The sequence below is a fragment of the Bradysia coprophila genome (genome assembly GCF_014529535.1).
Source record: "Bradysia coprophila strain Holo2 chromosome IV unlocalized genomic scaffold, BU_Bcop_v1 contig_5, whole genome shotgun sequence".
NCBI lineage: Eukaryota > Metazoa > Arthropoda > Insecta > Diptera > Sciaridae > Bradysia > Bradysia coprophila.
In genome coordinates this window covers 4,978,311-5,001,190 of record NW_023503374.1, presented here as the reverse complement: position 1 = coordinate 5,001,190, position 22,880 = coordinate 4,978,311, and the positions used below count along the sequence as shown (strand labels likewise).

Genomic DNA, 22,880 nt, shown 5'->3' with positions numbered 1-22,880 from the left:
CGTAACTCGGGATAGAAATGAAAAGTCTAGTTTTCGTGTGTTTATGACCTCGGAACAACAAAATTCACACGACAACTCTACTTTTCATTTTTTTATCCCTAGTTATGTAATAGTATGTTGTGTTACAAGTATTGTAATGTTGATTTTTTCAGCACTAGACCCAAGTTTTCCTTACGAGCGGAGCGAGTCTTTACAGCACTCATTTTAGTGTTGTAAAGTGACTTATTTCAGCACCCGTTTGATGTGATATTACAACACTCAAAGCAGTGTTGATATGGAATTTGTATGAGTTGTTACAGCATTCGTTTGAGAAAATGCAAAGCAATGTGATCGATCAAATTTGAAGAGTGATTGTTTACAATGAAAATTATGATTATGATGAAATTATTACAATGAACAAGATGATAAGTAGAGTTTTCGTGTGAATTTTGTTGATCCGAGGCGTAGCTGAATTGAACAAATTATATAAAAAAAATAAAAATTTATTCATTTATTCATTTACTTCATCAATGGCAACATGCCCCCTGACCACTTACATTTTCAATCAATTTTCATTTGTTTGCATTACAAGATAAAAGGACAAGATTTATACAACCCAAAGAAATCAGAAAAAGAATGACGTTTAAAATCAGCAGTAGTTCTGATTCGTGTGACCAAGGAATAAGGACCAAGAAGATGCGTTTTGTGTCAACGAGCCACCTGGAAAAGAACTCATTAGCGAGAGCCAATCGACTAGATAGGCTCAGTTTTGCACAAGTCGATGAAACTTGAAGTTTAACATTTAGAAGTCGTGAGACCAGATTAGAGGGAAACACACAAAAAGAGATTTTTCAATTTTTTATCCCGAGTTATGTAATGGATTCTACATGCTAAGGTGGGTCGAAAGAAGTGCTCGAAACATGAAAAGTACGGAAAAGTAAAATACTATTGAGCGCATCGAAAGTATTGCTTGAAACAGGACACGTCAATTGAAAATTCTGGAAATATCCATTTTCAATTCCAACCTCACTCGGTAGGTCACAAAGATTTTTGTTTTTTAATTACTTTTGATTTCGGAGATAATTTGTACCGATTGGAATTTGCATTCCTCATTTAAAATTTAGACTAGTCTGCTTCGATAATCCCCTAGAAATATCGATTTCATTTACGAAACCTTCTCTGCAATCATCTTATCTCAATCTTATATTCTGTCAATGTTGTATGGGACTATAATTTTCATAATTCACCAACCAATACTCTCCATTACTATCAAACCCATCAAGAACGTGATAAGAAAAATGCTGAAGGATAAATTCTGCCAAAAGTGACACTGTTACCAATATTGTTAATGTAGTACATGCTTGTGTCATGATATAAAACAGAAAAAAAATCTATTTATAAACCGTTGTTGTATCGCTCACTCCAAAAGACTAGTGAAAAATAGTTTTCGACAACATTATGCAAATCCTCTTGTCAATGTACTGTTACATGCACAATTAGGTCATGATAAGAACGGAAATATACAAAACTCGAACAACACAACATCAAGAAATAAATTATTCGATTTCACATGTAGTCTTTTCTGTGCGGATTTTTCATTTTTTTTTGTGTCTGTCTGTTTATTTCTCGAAATGACAATGTGAAAAATCCCACCCAATTAGCTAATGTAACATGAGGCGAATAAAATATTTCTTTTGAAAGGATTTACAGTCGTTCCAATGTATCCGTTATGCCTGGGAATGTACCGACTCTAAAATAATTAATTTATGAAAGATTAAGAAGAAAAATCGAAGTAAAATATTGATTAAGTCAGCGAACAAGAAGGAGAAGAAGAAGTAGTAGTAGTAGACTATATATAATACAGTAACAGAGTGGATAATGTGAAGTGCTTTATATGTAACATTTCCAGGATGATGTGTATAACACACGTAACATTGATTTAGGAAGTCACAGTTCTATTATAGATTAAATTTGCTATGTCAAACGGAACTAATACGTGTATTTTCACCATATATATCTTTTGCTTCAAAAGCTAAACATGATTTGTGACTCTTATAATCCTTACATTCTATATGAATGGATTAAATATGGTAGTTGTGTTTATCCTACCATAAATATTGAATTGGCAAATTATGAAAGAGGATTAAGGCTAACGCTATTATGTTTTGGCCTTTCATTTTGATATAGACGTCAATATGTATGATAGGTTATTCCGGCTATCGTTTTTTTTTTCTTCTTTGTGCAAGTTCAGTGTCAGACTTTCAAAAATAGAAAATGCAAACCTCGTTCATATTACACTAAAACACAGTACAGTAGACTAATGTATATTGTACGCAGTTCGTACAAGTAGAATACAGGACCTGTATTACAGGTCGTTATTCAAATTAATAGTTCTCTGCATACAAATGTTCTCTCAAATAACTCTGCGATATACCTATATAATACCCTTTATAGTATGGTGTGCTGAGCTACGTAGATCGTGTACCGGCTATGCCGCAGAGAGAACAGTTGACAACTATGTTTACTTTAACTGTCATTTCCAGTTCTGTGTATGTATACTTGTACATCATGGGACACGAGAATAAAGTACATTGTTAATATACTTGGCATCTACGAGCTACATCGTTTTGTAGAAATGTGTCATTTGGGGACGAATGGAAAAAAAAGTTCTGGACATTTTGAAAATTTATTCGTGCTGTGGGAACCATTTTAAATAACTACAACTGAACTAAATGAGCTGCTTCTGCGGACGAGAATTGATTAACTTTTATCATCGCTATAATCGTAACATACCCGCTAAGGGGACTCTTCCGCATTTTTCTATACTTTGCTTTATCACTGTCTGTTATGTATCTTTTTCCATGTCGATTGAATCATCTAGTTGCTTCTCTAACCCATCTTCATCTAATGTCTGCACATCACTAACCCATCTCTACATTGAATTCCTCACAAATGTCAGACGCGTGTAATGTTTTCCATCAGGAACGTCTCTGGAGCAAATGTCTCCATACAAATAGGTTCTGAAAAATTTCGAAAATGCCCGAAAATATGTCCTGGACCACGGGAAAGCAGACTATTTTCGGAAAAACTATTTTCCTAAAATTTTTCAAATTTCCCTTTTTTTGGAAAATGACAGTTTTGTAAGTTCCGAGCATATTTGAGTTTTTTTATAGTTTTAATAGTCATTGATGATCCTAGTCAATTGTGCTTCCAGGTTATGATATTTTGGCACAAAATTTGAAAAAACGCCTTAGCGAATTCAAATTTTGCGCCAAAATATCATACACTGGGAATTACTTAATTGACTGGGAACATCGATGACTCTGATAAATCTAAAATTGTGTTTTCTTTAGGTGGATACACTGTAAGGAAAATTTGAAAAAATCCAGAAAAATGTTGGAAAACTCCGCAAAACTTCCTGCGGGAAAGCATTAAAAAATAGTAGTAAAAAGAGAATCGTAGCGATTTTGTGGGTTTCATGGGGTATGTAAGCATATATACATTCGAATGTAATGAGTCATTAGTGCCGCGATAAAAGCGATTTGTGCATAAATTCTACTTCATAATACAAATCCGTTCGTTTACTTGCTTGGAACACCCACCACAGTGTTTCTTTCTCTTTGTTTTAATGCTAAAAAAATATGAAAAATATGGCTGGTAAGTGTTTAAGTGCCTACAAAGATTAACTAAGAAGGATTGCATGGACGAAATGCAAATTTTTTATTTTGCCGAACCCTCGTAACAGAATTTCTTTCATTTTTGTTGAAAATATTATAAAAAATTAAAAAATATTTTTCTTAAATTAATTGCAAAGATTTGCCAAAAAGAAGCTCGCGTTCAATATTTTAGGATCTAGCACTCTGTCTGCCTTAAACAATTTTCTCGGAAATATTTTATGAGGTTCGTTGCAAATCATAATGCTCTTTTACCATTTTGTTAACTTTTTACGTAAAAGCTTAACCACCACCACGTTGCCTAAGTCCTAAAATTCCTTTTAACAAACTCTGTTCCATATATAATGCTAATATCCCCAATGCCGACAAGGTCTCGGTGTGACACTCAACCAACATTTGGAAAACACTTAGTTCCCATAATATTTTACTGCTGGGATGAAATCCATAATTACTTTGCAAAATTATTAAAATTTTACATTATCTTTTATTGCCTTCCTCTTGGCGTTAAGTTGCTTGTGCCAAGCAGCTGACACCAAACGAACGAAACGAAAATTCCATATAAAATATTCATTCATTCGTTTATTATTTTATTTATTATGCCAAGCAAATACTTGGGATTATCATCCAGATCTTATGCAAATAATGTGTTTGTTAGGTTAATGCTGTGTAAACAACCATTTGCATACGGTATTGCGTAGGAATTTCTTTAATTTCTATAAATAGATATCAGACACGATTTTTTATGCCGATAAACAATGCTAGCTTACATATTAGATTCAAATATATTTACCATACAGGGTAAGGATACATGGAAAATTGTTTTGTTTATTCAAGTTTCTTTTCTTCAGCCTTCAGTTGAAAAAAGTACTTATCATTTATCGCTGTCGTTTATGTTGCCTTTCTTAGGCGACAAACATATCCGTTGTTTTCTATTACCACAAATTTTAAACGAAATCTTCTACTTCTTTAGTTTAGTCTTTTATGGTTTTAACACACAGATGTTACCATATAAGACCGCACTATTCGGAATCTACCGCCCATTTTTGTTGTTGCTGTCGATAACAGATGGAAGTCGTTCTTGTATTTTCCAATGTTTTTTTTTCAACACAAATTGTAGTGAAATCTGAAGAGAAAGAAACTCGTGAATTATTTCTCCTTCATATGACTTCGTTCATAAAGTCTGACGTTTTTTCTGACTCCTCCACCTGTCAGCAAAATTTCGAAACTTTAATAGTCTATCGCTCATCTCGATGATGACTCATGAAATATTGTTCCTAAAGTGTAATTTAGCTCATAAGATGTTTTGTCAAGCTCGGCTTCGTCTTGGGTTGGCAATTTTTACATCTTTTGCACAAAATTTCCATTTACAATGGTTTACAATGAACATGTTCGTGATATTTTTGGAGTGGTCAAAGTACAATGCCAAAGTACGAAAGATTTATTCGAGAGAAAGAGCACGTGATACCACATGTGTGGTCAGTTTCTCTGGTTACTCTCATATACATCCTTAATTCTCTGAAATTTTTGACATTCTTGACACTTTGACACCGAAGAAACGCTCGTTAAAAAAAAAGCCACTGTCACTGTAGGCACATGTTATGAAAATAGCTATTTGAAAGCTTCTGCCCTGCTAACTGCAAAACCGAGCATAATGGAATGTGTAAAAATTATTCGAAGACTTGCAAACCGAAACCACTTAACCTCCTTCCCTTTTAAACATTTCTTACGAATTTTTACGTACGGGTATTTGAAGCCCAGTGTAAAGGCCAATGCTTTCAACCCAATTCATCGCATTGTAAATTGTGTTTGCCAATGTTTACGCAAATTTTTTCCAGTATTCCACACAAAAGCAGCATTTATTAACCGCGATTTTTGTTATCAAAATATCAAACAAAAAAATTTGCTGAGTCTTCATCAAAATCGTTCAATAATTAGGGTTGATACGAGTGAATTTACAAACTTTACTTAGGCATTCAGCAGATATTGCAGTGAGGTATATAGCTAGATTGAAGTATACATATCATGTCTGTGTGTAGCAGATACATGGTTTGTACGTATATATATATAGAGTGACTGAATGAAATCATAATAATGGGGTATCGTGTGTTGTACATTCTAGTTTGTGGTTAAAGCTAAAGATTCAATGTTAAAATTGTATATTTCAGAATGTTCAATTTGCTACAACAATGGGAAACCATAGGATAGAGGAAATATTTATTACAAACTTTTTAATTGGTGGGTTTGATGGGTTAAATGAATAGGAATTTGTATTTTGTGCGGTAAAACGCTTATAGGTAAAACGGAATACATATTGAAGTTGGGAACAGATCATTACGAAATTATCGGGAAATTTGGCAGATATATACTCGAGAATTAGGAAAACAGCCTTTCGAATAAATAATAAATTACGGAACCTTTTAAAGCCGCATGTTTTATACAACATGGGTAACTCGTGCATTGTTGTCTATTTGTGTAATGTTGTTGGTGAAGATATTTACGGTAACCACAAGAATTTTCATTTTTATTTTAGAAGAAAAACCATGAATATATTAAGTCACTGGGATGTATTGTGCTATGTTAAAGCATATTATCCCTTCGATATAAACATTAATGTATTTGTCAGCTAAAATCAATATTCATTGTTGTGAAGGTGTGCTTCAGAACTCGTGCAATAGAATGTTACCTCTATTACGATAACGTTGTACAAAGGTTTGACAATGAAACCAAAAGGGATACATCGTAGCACTTTCGAATAGTGGTGGTTGGTAGAGATGTGCGGGCCGCCCGAAAATGTCGGGCCACCCGGGTTTTTATCCGGCCCGACCGGGCCTGGGTCGGGCGGGCTTCAAATCTGTCGGGCCGAGCTTGGACCGGACCTAAAAAACCACATTGTTGGCCCGATTTTCAAAGTTTCGCGCACTTTTTTATATGAAATTTGCTTTCGGGCCGCCCGAAAATGTCGGCCCGTCCGAGTTTTTATCCGGCCCGATCGGGCTTGGGCCGGACGGGCTATAAATACGTCGGGCCAGTTCGGGCTGGGCTTTAAAAATGAATTTCGGACCGGGCTTCGGGCCGGACGGGCTTCAAAAAAACATCGGCCCGCACACCTCTAGTGGTTGGTATATATATTCAAGGTTTTTTTTTGTAGTATCTATGGCGAGGATCCGCTATAAATATCAGAGAATAAATTGGTTTAATATCAAAAAAGGAAAATGTTAAAAATAGTCGGGAGCACATAGACAAGAGAAGCATGTATCCAATGTAATATCAGAATAAACATTAAACTTGTGATCTTTGAACTTTGCCAGAACAATGATGTTGCTGTAAAGGTCACTGGGAATTGGATTTTAATTGAAAGTCAAGCTCGTTTTTCATATATTTTAAAATAAAATATCCGATGACATCAAAAAATATGACAATTTTGACATCAATTCGCCGAAAAACCTGTGCTCTGTCTCTTATATATACCGAAATAACTTTTCAATTTTCCTGTTTGTTTGAATTAAATTTAAAAATATCTCATCGTTGTCGTTATGCTAATAGAACCACCAATTCGTTATTTTTGGTAAAAGAAAATGTTACATCTTGTTTGAGCTTACCATTTGATTGTCAATAATGTCGTACCCATACACATATATATATATCTCTGTCAATGTAACGTACCAGTATAATACCTCTATATTCACAATACCATTCCATTCATACTACATTGGTAGCTCGTTTAAATATTCCAATAAAGAAAAATCAAATATCATCGAGAATTTCAATAAAGGACTTTTCGCTTGTCTATCCATTTTTTTTGTTCCGCATGTAGGAGACGAAAGAGAATGTCTCTTCAAAGAAAAAAATTTAACGTATGCATGACAAAAGTCGAAGATTTTGAGTGTTTAGGAAACATTTTCCGATGTTTTATTTGTTTTTCCCCGTTTTCTATTTACATTTTTCTTCTTCTCGTATTCTGTTCGGAAACCAACCGGTTAGAGGACTTTCAACAATTTACGTTGTGATATTCGTATACATTTCTATGTTCTTCTGCAGAGGTTGGAAGGAAAAATTTAGCCAGGAAATAGGAGTCACAGTCACTAACAATTTGTTTTCGAATAGAATAAATCTCGTGTTTGAATATGCGGGTAACAACAACGACCTACACACATTATACTCAAAGAGATTTATTGGTAATGATAAAGACTGAATGTTTACGAATAGCTAAGTATGTAACATCAGTTCATTTCGAGTCAAGAGAATCGTGTTTCTTTTATCAATAAATTGCATGACTAAATGTAAGGTTTGCAAGTGAACATAAATAAAACACTTCGCGGTAAAGCCGATGATCTGAGGGGTGGGGAGGAAATATATATTCGATTTAGACTCTTAAAATGTCTCCCACTTGAGTCATACAATAATAAATTTTCCAGTTTCGAATGTCATTGCAACACCTTTGCCAAATATGAAATTTCTGAATATCTGTAATAAAGTTGACAGTGACTTTTCTTTGGAGTTGGAGAAGAATTTACTTGAAGAATTATTTCCATTCTCGTTGCCTTATTTACGTGCTGTGACAAATCTGCCAGCTCTATATTATCACATCAGAAAACATTTTTTTTTCTATCCTATGAAGAATTCCGTTTTAACAATAAATGACAGAATTTTTCTCGCTGAATTTAATAAAAAATGATGTGTGTGCTTTTGTACCTCCCTTTGCCGAGCCTTCCGTACATGGTAGAAGATGATATTGCGTTATACTTTAATTTTAGGAAGATTCTTTAAAGCTACTTGTTGTTTTGTTGTCAAGTTTTATATTCGATGCAAGAATTGGAGCACTTGACAAGCGACTCGTGTTAACAACATATTCTGTACGTAAAATATCATTTCCATATGTTTAAAAGTACGACCTTAGTAGTAGTAGTATCACTTTTCATTTAAAAACAGACATATCCTGCTCTCGAGAACGACGAGAAAAATAAATGATCAGCTCTGGATACTCTTTCTTTTATAGCAAAAAAAATGAAGCAAAAGAATTCTTCTAAAGCTCAAAAGCTCTTTGCGACAACCCTTAAACAAAGGAAGTAACAGATTCGATGAAATCGATATATATCTGCAGTTTGTCCTATTTCCTTGCTGTAGTTTGATGCAACTTTACCAATCTTTTCCATACAATTTGGCTGAACTCGAAAGGTGCTTACCAACTTCTAAGAACAAAACTTTCAACAGTTACTTGCTGGCAGTTCAAAAAACTATCACATGTTTGTGTAAGAATAAGTGTGGATATTGTTGGGTATCTTATTGTGATTTACTATAGCCCTACCCTACGATGATTTAATGAAATTTCCATTCGGATTTAATCGAGTGGATATTCTGTGAATTCTGTATTTAAGTTGCCTCTTAAGCTTTTCTTTATCGACAAAGTTTTCATTTGATATTTCAAGTATATTTTGCTTGTTAACATAGGAGCTTAACGTTTTAGCCGAAAAGTGCACTTTCATTATAAACTTTCACAATACTTACAAATCCCATATAATCCCATAAATCAAAAAAGTAAGACTGCAGTTAAGTGATTTCACTTAAAAAACCTTTCAATAATATGCAACTTTAAATAACAGAAAAAAAACTCGTTAGTGAGTACGTAAGTACCAAGTAAACAGAAATCGTCGGAAAATAATAGCTTAATACCGTTCCATAGAACCCATGCATGGGCAGGAAGTTTAGTTTTTAAAAGCAATATTTTCCTCGATATTTTCAGTCATAATAGGATTGTGATGGAGGAGAAACACAAGGTCTGATTATTACCTGTAATACTTGAAATCTATCTGCTTGCTAATAAAATACAAAGAAAGACGGAAATTTTATGTTTTTTGAAAGATTATTTTGTGCTTTATTAGAACCGTTGTTAAAATCGAAGTGAACACTTAACAGATAATTAATTTAGTAGATTACGTATCTAATCCCATTCATACGTATACCGTATAATGTCCTAAAAACGACTTTTACTGAGCTCTTACTTCATCTTCATTTTTCGTCATTGAATCATCACGATTACTCCAGCATAAGCTTATGCCAGAAAGTTCGCCGAGAAAAACTCGACGAATCGTCGTCGATTTGAATTTTTCGCTAGATCTTTCGTTAAAAGTACAAAAAATGGTAGCAAGCACAAAAAAAGAAATTGCGGATTCATCGCTCTTTGCAACCGCAATGGCAACAATAATTCTGTTTATTCTGTATCGGCAGGATTATGGTTTTGAATTTATTTTTCATTTCGTCTTCGACATATTTTTATCGTAATTCACCGTATTATTTGGGGCAAATATTTTCGCAATGTGGAAAAAGGTCGATGAAATAAATGTTTCGATGGAAAAGAAAATCCTTATCAGTGTTATCAACTGTACCGTAACAATATTTACTGTATTAAAGTAATACGTTCCTTCGAATCAACGCAGTTTATCAAAATAAGAATCAGGAAGTTAAGCACAATGACAAAAATATTTTATTGTGCTTGTGCCGTTAATATCATGTGGGTTGGATTATGCTCTAAACGGTACATTTTGCCGCAAGCGACAATAAAAGCAAACCATTCCCTTGATTGTATACAGTGTGTTTTGTGCCCCTGGAAACTTTGGTCTTATTTCATTCAAAATATAAAACTATTCAAACGTACCAAATCGAACATTGAATTAGTAAAGATGATTTGTTAGTGGGCCAGTTATCAAATGAGGATAACCTGAATCTCGACTCGAAATACCGACCCCATTTACATTTTTCACTTTACTTAAAATATTGTTGCCTAACATATCCATGTATAGGTATACCAGGAGATCAGAAGCTGAATTTTCAAATTCCTTTTTTAACTATCAGAAGAAGGTTCGATGTACAAAAATGTCGATGTACAAATGTGTCGATATACAAACTAGGTGCAACCTTTTGGGCGGGTCAGGTCCCTTGACTGACAATTTTCTTAATACCTTTTTGATAAATCTCATTCTATTTCTAACTTTCCAAAATTCACTGATATAAAACCCTACATTTGATTCCAACTTATTTTTTCATATGTTGAATTCCTAAAAAGTAGTAATACTCAGCACATTAATCTATTACCGACTCCGCGCAAATGGAAATACAATTTGACAAAAAAATTCTTTGGAACGTAAGACGGAACTGATTCTTGACTGAACTTAGTGAGTTCTTAATTTTCTTAAAAATTTGCAGCAATTTCAATCAAGAATAAACTCGATAATAAATCATAGATAAAATGCAACTCGTGTAAATTATGGCCCTCGCTCCGCTCTGGCCGCAAACTTCTGTTTGATTGCATTTTTATCACCAAAATACACTGAACATTTTCTGTTACGGACCAAAATACATTAAAAATTTTCTCGTAATACAGAACATTTTCTGATATTATTTTGGACCAAAATCGACTGATGAAATTATTCTTCCTACACTCGCGGAATTTCGAAACCCCAAACATTTCCTGTTTCGTGGTTTACTGGTTTTTTTTTATCATTTTTGCATGTGTTTTTATATGGAGAAATCAGAAACTCAAGTAAAACACAGAAACAGAAAATGTATCGGTTTTCAAAATTCCGTGTGTGTAGTAATTTCATCAGAGAAATGATAACAGATGGCGCTGCGCCGACCTAGTCGGTGAGACGGCAGCAACGCCCTCTGTTATCATTTCTCTGAATTTTATGCACATTATCGATGACACAGCTATTTGATTTACCCACACAACAACTTCAAATTTCATCAAAGTAATCTTTTTCGTTTGAGGCTGTAATTAGTAATCCCCCAAAAAACCCTAAAGGGTGAACGTGTGACGCAAGTCCCGGTTTCTATTTACAAAATAACTGATATCACTGAGGTTGACGCTTTCTGCGCCTCAACGCAAAAGTTTTATCAACAAAAAATTGACCCAAAAAATTTAAGAAAGAAAATTTTAGAAAAAATTGCGTCACATGTGGCAGATGATTCAGGACATATTTTTCCCTATTTTAACTATTTTCCTAACATTAGTAACCTCAACATCTGCCACTTGTGACGCAATTTTTGCTAAAATTTTCTTTCTTAAATTTTTTGGGTCAATTTTTTGTTGATAAAACTTTTGCGTTGAGGCGCAGAAAGTGTCACCCTCAGCGATATCAGTTATTTTGTAAGTAGAAACAGGGACTTGCGTCACACTTTCACCCTTTAGGGTTTTTTGGGGGATATCAATTCTTTTGGAAGTTTATGGGTAAGGGTCCATCCATCGAAAAATACGGTGGAATTTAAGAAGTGCCAAAGGGATCATCTCTCATCTCAAAATTTAGGAACCAACCTCGGAACACCTTACTTATATCGAAAACAAACCAAATCCATCGAAAAATCCGATGGAAGTTAAGAAGTGCCAAAGGAATCATCTGTCATCCCAAAATTTAGGAACCAACCTCGGAACACCTCACTTTTATCGAAAACAACCCAGATCTATCGAAAAAAACATCCCAAAATTTAGGAACATCTCACTTATATCGAAAACAACCAAAATCTATCGAAAAAACCGATGGAAGTTAGGAAGTGCCAGAGGAATCACCTCTCATCCCAAAATTTAGGAACCAACCTTGGTTGGAACACATCACTCACGATGAAAATAACCCAAATCCATCATAACACTTTTTCCAACATTTACCAATCATAATTCATAATTACTAGCTGAAAAAAAAATCTTCTGACACACACACACAAACACACAAACACGCTGTTATATGGCTTTGTATGGAAACATCCGGGAGTCCTAGCTCCCAAAAACGCTTGCATACCCCCATTTTTTAAAATCTTATTTTAATCTAGGGCCCGAGATTGACCTATAACCAAAATGTCAGGAAAATCGTAAGAAACGTTTAGTAGTTACGAAATCGTCCTTTTCCATAGGAACTAACTAACTAACTTACAATTTGAGTTATCTAAAAATACGAAATTTTTGCTTATTTTCATACAATCATCAATATTTCGAAGTTCAATATCTTGAAGCTTCAGTAACGTGTGATAGCTCGTTGAACTCATATGGATTCCTTGATTCCAGATATCTTAGTTTGGGGGCCATTGGAGCCAAGGGGGAGAAGTCAAAAAGTTGCTGTAAATATGCTCCGCCGTCCTCAAAATTTTTTTTGTTAAACATTTTTGGTAGTGGACTTGCGTCAAGCCCGCTTACTAACGTGCGGGCATGATCAGTAAAAACAGTGTAAAATCCTGTTTTTCTGGGATAGATTCCAGATCCTTAGTCCTACATATAGCCGATAAAACAGAGTCTAGAAAAGCTGAACATTACGGTTGTAGAAAGAGTTGAGGTATCAAACACTAGACAATTACATTAGACTTAACACAAGAAGTAACAGATCTAACCAGTTTACCAATATACACTCACCGTTTGAACACTAAATATGATGTACAATCCGCATGTCAATATTATCAAGCTTAAAAGGTTGATAATTTACAATCCTAAAATTGATGAAATAAATCTACTCACAAAGCCCAACAACAAACACGAATGTGTGAAACATCCAACCATCCTATCATTTAAATAACAGCCAATTTTATTTTTCAATTTTAACACTACGACCGATATATCCCATCGCACTTATGTGCCAATTTATAATAGCATTTTAAAACATCCCATTATGCAAGTTAATTATTATTGACCCAAGGGATTAATTTGATATAATTTATCGGAAAAACCTGGCGACAATTATCGATTGATAAATGTCGAATCGAAAGGGTCAATTTGCAAATCAATTAGAATTTTAGAAACTTAAATAAGCTTTTGGTGCTAATTTTCCAGAATTAATTGGTAAATACTGCTGGAAGTATATAACATGAGTAAAAAATGGCTTTCATTTAATGGATAAATTCATTGAAATTATATGGAAGCTTAAAGCTTGGTATTTTGTCAAATTTATTTGTCAGCAATTAACAAGTTAATTAGCGTCACTTGTATGTAGCAAGACATTATGTCTCGTTTTATTGTTGAAATTACAAGCTGCTAATAAAGTGTTATGGGTACGTATGTTTATTTTCGTATATAATGATCGCTCTTACTTCTGCATGGTGTATATCACTACCAAGATATCTTCTTATTTATTACAGTCGAAATTACCATTTCTTCCCTTTTTCCAGCAATAAAAAAATGTATCTATCGACCAATTCTCATCCAAATCCCCAAGAAAAACCTCTTCTCGCTATAAAACTTCATACTTAACGATGGCCCAAATTTTGTTTTTTATTACGCGCAGAGATAAATCGCTTTAAAAACTCATAAAAATTGTTTATGGACTGACCCGTATCAATCATATCGAATCGCGCTGGTGTGGTGATAAGAATTTGAATTCAAATTGACATAAAACAAACTTTTTGATGTCAAAATAACATATGCTCGCAGGCATTGGAACAAAATTCGTTTACATGAATTTTGAAACATGGAACTTGCATTTTGTGTCGACACATGATACTAAGAAATTGCTAACGGCTATTTCCGAAATGCTTCAAGAGAAAATTAAAGTTTAAATAAAGTACTCAATCGATTTACAATCTGAAGTTGGTACTTACAAAGCCGAATCTTGTACTTCACATATTTCAACATAAGGCATTCAACATCAGGCAGAGCTATTAGCTAATTTGTGTTGTTGATGTCACTTTATAACACGTTGTGACCCTTCATCTAACCCAGCAACTGCGACATCACAATTCCTAATATTACAAACCGAATTCGGAACGTACTGAATGTAGTCATGACGATTTGTATGGGTCTCAAAAAGTTACATTGCCGATCTGATTCCATTTACTGTTTGAATAAGAGTATGCCTGGATAGCTTTTCCGCACAGAATTATGCGGGTCATTTAGTGTATACACAGTTGATGAAAAGAAGTCGAAACGAATATTCTGCAAACTTCGAATCTGATAATTTTCCATTGAAAGAAATCCTCTTCCATTGAGAGACTAAAGCATCGGTGTAGAGGGTACACTCTCATTGATGTATTCATCTCATATATGAGCACATCTTCGAAATGAATAAATAAATAAAAGAAAAGAGATTGCGAAATACATGTAATATTAAAAGCATTAGAGATATTTTTGTCACGTCGTCGGCCTGTTGGTAAAGATAAAAACGTTATTCCGTTCCTCGAAGAATGTCAGCACACAAAAAAGAAAGTAGGAGAAACAAATTTCTGTTACATTAACACTCTTGATCTGCAAGCTTTATCGAATTGAAAAGCTAGAATTTAATCTCATTGAAATTATTTTCGGCTTTTTCGCTTTTTATTGTGAAAATTCAGACACACGTTTTCGCGTTATCACATTATCAGTATTAGCATACCACGTAACCATGTTATTTGCATAATATCCCAAATTTCTAATGAAACAAAATAGGAAAAATGGTATAATTAATGTAATATTCATGCCTACGGAAGGAAATGTTTAATAATTTTTGCTGTTTTGATTTTTTTTCCTTTCTTTTTGCCTCTTTAAATACATTTTATGGTAATCTGGAAAATATTTGACAAGAATCTAACAATCTGACACCATTACAGTCGTATACACAACGCGTATCTACAATTTCCCGGTGAAAATACCAACGAAATATTCAATTAAATTATGATTGTATATCAAGCACGGAATATAACAATTTTGACTGGTAAATATAACAATCATTCATTCATTTTGAGTTTGTCCGATAACGAAAAAAAGTAATTTACGGAAAATTTCTCCAGAGATACGATCTCAATTGTTTGGTATACTAATTTTTGTCTATCTGGTAATTCATCGAAAATACTTTTGGGATTTGGTTAATCCTTTCCGAGGAAAATTTTTGTTGTAACTAAAACCGCATAATTTCCGTATTAAGACAAAACGATGTAAGCGTTTCTGTTCATAACTATATAACGTGCAGTCTCGAACTTTGGACTAATGTCAGAGAAGCAATGCAAATTCGTAATAAACGGGACGCTGCTTTAAGTAAATTTGAGTGAAGCTGATGGTGCTCCATGTGTCCTTTTGTATAGAGTGTTAAAAGAGCGGAAAAAGAGAGAAAAAGGACGACTTATTCAACTGGTCTCAATTTGAATATAAAAGTCCAGTTAACTAGGAACAAACCAGTTAATTTAACTGACCTCGATGCGGACATAATATATACAGTGTTAATTCAACTGATCTCAATGGGTGATATGTCAAAATTTCGAATCTCTTTTAACACTGTATAGAGTGTTATGAGGAAAGAAATATTTTGACAAGTACGCCAAGGCAAGTTATAATAAACTGGTCTTCGGTCCTCTCGCTCGCATTGTAAGATGTTGAAAGGGAAGCAAAAATTTTGACAAGTACTTCAAGGCAAATTATAGTTAACTTGTATTCAGTCGTCTCGCTCCGATCAAGACACTCTACTTCAACACTATATAATGCAAACTCTGTTCGAATTTTCCTACTGGGTATTTTTGAGATGGTCAACGTATAAAACTAACTGCTGGAATATATTTCGAAATCAATGTCAGCACACCAAATTCGCAATTTATACAAAACGGGGCGTCACTATTTAGTTGCACAGAGAAATGTATGTTTCGAAATGTAAATAAATTGGCAGCTGAAGAATTTATCGATAAGTTTTTTACTGGTCAACAATGTACTGAAAACATTTTCTTCTTTTACAGGTGAAGCCACAGACGATCAGCCGTTCGTTGCCAACAATGAAAAGTCAGCGCGAACCGATCACAACCTCTACTTATATTCTGTGAGTACTAATTTGTCCTAGAATAATTATTGTATGACTGAAGTTTGTGGACACCTCAATTTGTGACAAAGTTAGATGGATGGACAATCCATATCTCATATCATTATTCTGTGATATAAATAGCAAATCAATGTTGCATGCTAATTATACATATTTTAAACCCTCTTCAGACGTCTAGTTTATCGCGATTTACATACAAAATCTACTACTTCAATAGTTTTCAGTTACATTTTGATAACAGAATACTAGTCAGATCTTTTATTTCTGTTGTCGTTGCCGATAACAGATGCCAATCAATAATTTGCTATGCTTCCCAAAATAACTCACTTCAAGCAAAAGTGATCATAGTGTACAGCTGCCAAATAGAGTACTTTACTTTACGTTACTTTACGACCTTTGGTTTCGGATCATGAATGAATTTTTTCAAACGTAATACTACATTTTACTCGCAACAGTTCAACGAATCGAATGAGCTATAACTCAATCCGATCCGTGATTCCTTGTCCCAAACTTGTTCGAAGATTTCGCGATATCGCTCTTAAGAGCAACCACTCAAGATTGAAGTGCGTTGTTTTCATACATTTTGTGAAAAATTTGGCTGATGTATCGTTAGCATATCACTAGCTAAATGAAGCAATAGAGTTCGTCAATGGTCATAGAAAATGAGTTACATTTTTAAGTAAGTCTAATTGACATAAACTTTCAAATATTTGCTAGTCTGTTTCGATAAAATTGTGTCAAATATATTATAATAATTCGAGATAAACAAACAAATAAATTTAGAAAATATCCCCGTAAAGCAATTACATCCATCCAATTGAATAAAAACCACAAATATCCGCGGTCAAGTCTCGGTTGTGCTATCATATTATAGCATTTTGTTAGCCTCAATTTATATCCCATCATAATATGTGTGTAAGCAAACGAGAAAATGCAAAACGAGTCGGTCAGAGAAAATGTTGATTTTGCAGTTAAAACATAAACATTTGGTATTTTCGTAGGACGAAATCGATGAACGACCCATTGTGTCAACATTTATATCCTCTCTGGCCAATTATTCAAATACAATTCCAGCGGCCACAGATCCTGATGCTAAGCCAGCAGCACCCGCAGCTCGTATGGGTAAGCCTTATGCAAATTTTCCGAAATGGAATGGAGAAAAATAAAAACAACAACCAGAAAAACCGATCCGAATTTTAATTATTTTTTTTTTCATCGTCTGCCTTTCTTTTTGCTGGTTTTTTCAGGCACACTCATCGGTGTTTTCTTACCATGTATCCAGAATATTTTCGGTGTTATTTTATTTATCCGGCTGACATGGGTCGTGGGTACAGCTGGTGCTGTATGCGGTTTTTTAATTGTGCTTTGCTGTTGTTGTGTGGTAAGTTACATTATTTCATTTCAATTTTTTTTTTGGTTTGGTCTTTCTTTTCCGCTTTTAGTTGGCGAGAGTTAATTGAAAATAACAGAAGGGAAATCATAAATTCTAATCATACTCGAGCTGCTGGGGCGGCAAACACAAAAGATCATTGTTACGAAACTCTCGACAGAGTGACGTGATGAAAAAATTAAGTAAACACGAGATTTTTTTTTCTGAAACTCATTTTGAAGTGTTTAATGAATAAACGATTCTTTCACTAAAACCAACAATGTTGTCACGACTTAATTAGTATGAAAGTCGTGTGCTTTGGATGCTTGAACAGATTTGGAGAAATGCGATTTTAACATAAAATTTCCAAATTAAAATGGGGAATTTATAATGGATAAGTCAAACAGATTGTTTTTCTCTTGTTGCCACAAAATTGTTCTCGGTTCTACAAAATTCCTGCACCAATCGATAGCAACCAAAAAAATGTTGGAAAAATGAAAATGTAAATTTTTTAAAAGAGTTTTGTTCCGGGGAAAACCAGATCCAATACAACAATTAAAGTCGAACGAGAATTTAAAAAATAAAAAAATTGCGAATTAACATTCAAATTGAGTGCCTGGGTTTTGAAACATTTTTTCTTGTTTTTTTTTTTCAATAAAATATTTTTACCCACCTTAATGCCTACACATAAATTTTACATGGTTTGAATGCCATAAAATACAATTCCCTTGTTCTCATATAACTTATATCCTAAACCAGTTTCATGAACTTTTCTATATTTTTTTTCTTTCTTTCTTTTCAATACTTTTTCGTTTCCAAATCCAGACAATGTTAACGGCAATCTCGATGTCTGCAATCGCTACAAACGGGGTGGTACCGGCGGGTGGGAGCTATTTCATGATATCAAGGTGAGTGTGTTGTGTATATTTATTTGCTTCGTTTTTTTTTATTCTTTTCGCATTTTTTTCTGCCTTTATTTACGACCGAGAAATATTTTTTTCTTTCTATTCTTCGTTTTGAGATTTATTGATACGTTATTATGACGTGAATACGGTAGTTATAATAAGTGTAATAATCATACATAAATAAAGGTATTGGGTTACTAAGGGAAGATTAAATATATGACCAGGAAATTGTTGGTTTCGGATTGGTACCATTCTGTATTTTATCCGATGCGAAACAAAAATCAATGATCACAAAGTGAATAATTGGAGTTAAGAGTTCTTTTCGTGCTTTTGGTTTAGTTGAGAGGGTAGATTCCAACTGTTTCCGAGTGAAAGTTTTTTTGTATAAGGAAAATATGGCCGTAGAAGGCAGTTAAATAATAAAATATTACTAGAAAACAGGGTCGTTGCTGGATCAGAGTAAAGAGATTCGTGGAATTTTATAGTAGACTTATTAGTGAATTAGCTTCTAATGAGTCAAAGTTAGCTCGAAACAAGACAATAGTATTCATTGTAATGTCGAGTCAATGTTCCCATTTCAACCCTTAGTCTAGGTTCTTATATCATCGCTCGATTCAGAACTTTTTTGATTTTTGACGACTTAAAAGTGAAATATCTCGGTTAAAACTGAATATTTTCTTATGGTTGACTCAATACTTAGAATCGCTAGAACAACTTTTTTTCGGAAAATTTAAAGTTCACTGAGTTATCTTGGGTTTCCTGAAATGTCTACCAGAAAAACCGCTAACTTTGAACTCAATTTCCCTGGCCAGTTCTAAATAAAATTTGGAGTTAGGGGGAGCGTTGGAAAGCTGGTGACTAGTACTTTCTGGTCCAACCATAAAAAAATATTCAGTTTTGACCGAGATATTTGACTTTTAAGTTTTACACTAAAACCGGTTTTTACCGATTCAAAACATCAGAAACAAAAATTAGTTCGGAAAGTCTGGCCCCCAATCATATCCCGTCAGCAAAAATCAAAAAAGTTCGGAATCGAGCAGAACGCTTTTTTTCGACATAAGAAACCAGACTACCTAACGAAACTACAAGACAACAGGATAACGTACTCATATGTTATTTTATGCAAATTCACAACGACAAAGTAGTGTGGGTTTGTGTTGGTTTTGCTATTTTCTTACGGAATATATTTGCATCACAATAAAAGAAATGCACTGAATTGAGTCAAAAGTCTGTCGGTCAGCGAAATTCAAAATATTTTCGATTCCCGGCCAGTAAACATAAGATCAGTTATTTATAGTTGTGCACACCCTAGTCAACACCGGATGTTTTCACAAAATCGAGAAATTTTAGAGATGTTCACATATAAGAAACTATTCAACAAGAAATTTTTATAAAATGAAGAACAGGCAAAACAAGTTAGGAAGAGAGGTTTTTAATGGTTCACAGACGATTGGCTTATTATAGCAATAGTTGTATCGAATCTATTACTTATTTTGATACAGTTGGAAGCAGTGAAATTTCAGCATGAATTTGCTTCAGCTGTTTTTCAGCGATTCACACAACCAATCAAAACTGTTTTATAAAAATAAATAATACGCGCTAGCTTGTATGCAGCTTTAACCGTATAAACAATCATTAACAGTTTTGATTGTATAAGTGGACCAGCTTAACAGAATAATCCAAAATCTTTTACTTCATCAGTTTGAACATAAAATTTGGTATTACACAGTCCTTTGACGAAAGCTGAATACTAATCGCATTAAAAAATCTCTTTCACCAATTTCAAAGAAAGAAAAAATTCTTTCATCTGACCTTTACGTCGACTGAATCGCACAATTTGCCATCGTAGACATAAGTTTCCGAATCCATTAATTATTTCATGTCACATAAATGCCCTATGGTACACTAATGTACATGTTTTTGTTCGCTTTTTTGTGCAAAATTCTGTTTTTTTTTTCATTTATTTATTGGCATAGTCGGTACAGTAACATCGAAAGCAATATATTTTCAGTGCCGTTTCAATGAGAGCCAGGGCCACATTGAAATTAGACTAAGAGTATATGGCTACAGTCAATCATATAGCTAGTTTGAAGGGCGACTCTACTACTTCTTTTGATTGAAGTATTTTTGAAAGATTGATAATCTTTTACTTCACTGGTTTTCACATACATTGTACTATAAATGAACACGTTACCTGAGGTCGTTGCTTACCGTCGTCTATGATGTAGTTAACAGATGGCGTAGCTGCTCTCATTTTGAAATTATGTCTGTGGACAACGCACTTCAAGCATGTATTGTAAATAGAGTACTGAAACTGGACAGTGTATCAAACAAATTTTGACACTATAAAATTTGGAAAAACCGTACAAAATAGCTATTTGGCAGCTGTCATTTGAAGCACTTTTGCTTGAAGTGCGTTGATGTAGATCAAAAGGCTTGTACTAATTGAAACGACTTTTTCTCGTCGTTTTCATATTTCACACTTACCTCTCTCTCTACAATAATGTATGTAGATTCAAAGACTGCGCCTTAATTTTTTTTATCATTGCTGTTACACACTTCAGTTGTACAAATCCCTGGCTGGTCATCTATGACCCAAAGGGCAATTAACCCCAAGTGCCCATATTAACAGTGTGGCACACTAAAAACATTTTGTACCACCACATTTTCCGCATGAACTGCTGACAGTGAAAAGTAATTAAAATGTGTTCAACTCATGCAAACTGTGTATAAAGCTCAACGATAAAAGTTCCCATTATAAACATACACTTATCCTTGTTATAGATCATTAGGTCCTGAATTTGGTGGTGCCGTTGGATTGCTATTTTATACGGGCACTACATTAGCAGCTGCGATGTACATCGTTGGTGCTGTAGAGATTGTTCTAGTAAGTGCTTTTAAATTAGATAAAATTTAAATAATTTTCGAATAAATAACAAAATGTTTCTTGTTTCCCAATATCTAAATTAGACCTATATGGCGCCATCGTTAATGATATTCAAGGATGATCAAAATCCGGAAGATGCGATGTATAACAATTTCAGAGTATTCGGAACGGGACTGCTATGCGTAATGGGTACATAAAATACACAAAATATTATAAATAGATAGAGAATAGTCTAGTGTAAATAACTCATATTATCAAACTGCAATTTATATCCCCTCTCTGCTAAAGGTACTATCGTGTTCATCGGAGTAAAATTTGTTAATAAATTTGCGGCCGTCGCATTGGCTTGTGTTATTTTCTCCATTATTGCGGTTTACATCGGAATATTCGATAATTTTCATGGCAATGATAAATTACAGTAAGTTACAGCGCGGCCCCCATTAGTTTTCGTTTTTCCACCGCAATATTTATTTCCACTGATTGCAATGCGTTTATTTCCCAGTTTGTGTGTGCTGGGAAAACGTTTGGTGAAAGATGTTGACATTGGAAATTGTACCAAAGACATTGGTTCCAAGTTGTACAACACTTACTGCAACGTTTCCACCGGATTGTGCGAAGAATATTATCGAAGTAAGTTCGATCGGAATGTACTTCTACCGTTACGGTACTAGTGTCCATTTCATTCTCTTCACATCTTTACAGCCCATGAAGTGAGCATCGTTCAAGGTATCAAGGGCTTAGCCAGTGGTGTTTTCTTCGACAATTTGCGAAACTCGTTTATGGATGTAAGAAATTTTCCGTTTTTTTTCATTTTTTCTCGAAATTTTCGAACTAAATAATTTCACGAACAGAAAGGCCAACTGATCGCATACGGTAAAGATCCCGTCGACATCGACAGAATGAGTGACAACACATACAATCAAATCTATGCTGATATTACAACGACGTTTACTCTGCTGATTGGAATCTTCTTCCCGTCGGTTACAGGTATGTTTCGGTTCGGAATTGCTTAATACTATAAGACTGTAATACTGTATGGGTAGTTAAGGGCACTGGCATCTGCGAAAAAAGCACTTGATGAGGAGGATGTCTTCGGGACTTGCTTCTCTAGTAGTAACTGAAAGTGTATTCTTGTCGTCTTTATCAACAGCAAATAGCTAGCAGTTACTCAAGCCTGTAGCCAGATCCCTTGTTATTTTGAAGATCTTCAAAAATTTTGATTTGGATACAATGCGCAACAGAAACATGTAAAATCCAAATCATGATAGAGGGGAGATAGGTTGTGGAGAATACAAAGTTCGGTGAATGGTGAAAGAGACT

General features: G+C 34.2%; 1 protein-coding gene across 14 annotated transcripts in view; it reads left to right on the top strand.

The window, feature by feature from the left end:
* LOC119071717 (solute carrier family 12 member 4) overlaps positions 1 to 22,880 on the top strand; it is a 152,168-nt gene that overhangs the window by 119,706 nt on the left and 9,582 nt on the right. For all 14 annotated transcript variants that reach the window (XM_037176718.1, XM_037176716.1, XM_037176721.1 and 11 more), the window contains 10 exons: positions 16,320 to 16,399; positions 17,401 to 17,521; positions 17,647 to 17,780; positions 18,594 to 18,676; positions 21,458 to 21,560; positions 21,644 to 21,749; positions 21,849 to 21,978; positions 22,063 to 22,190; positions 22,263 to 22,345; positions 22,412 to 22,547. In XM_037176718.1, coding sequence (XP_037032613.1) covers positions 16,320 to 16,399; positions 17,401 to 17,521; positions 17,647 to 17,780; positions 18,594 to 18,676; positions 21,458 to 21,560; positions 21,644 to 21,749; positions 21,849 to 21,978; positions 22,063 to 22,190; positions 22,263 to 22,345; positions 22,412 to 22,547 — 1,104 coding nt within the window. The remainder of the gene's footprint in view (positions 1 to 16,319; positions 16,400 to 17,400; positions 17,522 to 17,646; positions 17,781 to 18,593; positions 18,677 to 21,457; positions 21,561 to 21,643; positions 21,750 to 21,848; positions 21,979 to 22,062; positions 22,191 to 22,262; positions 22,346 to 22,411; positions 22,548 to 22,880) is intronic.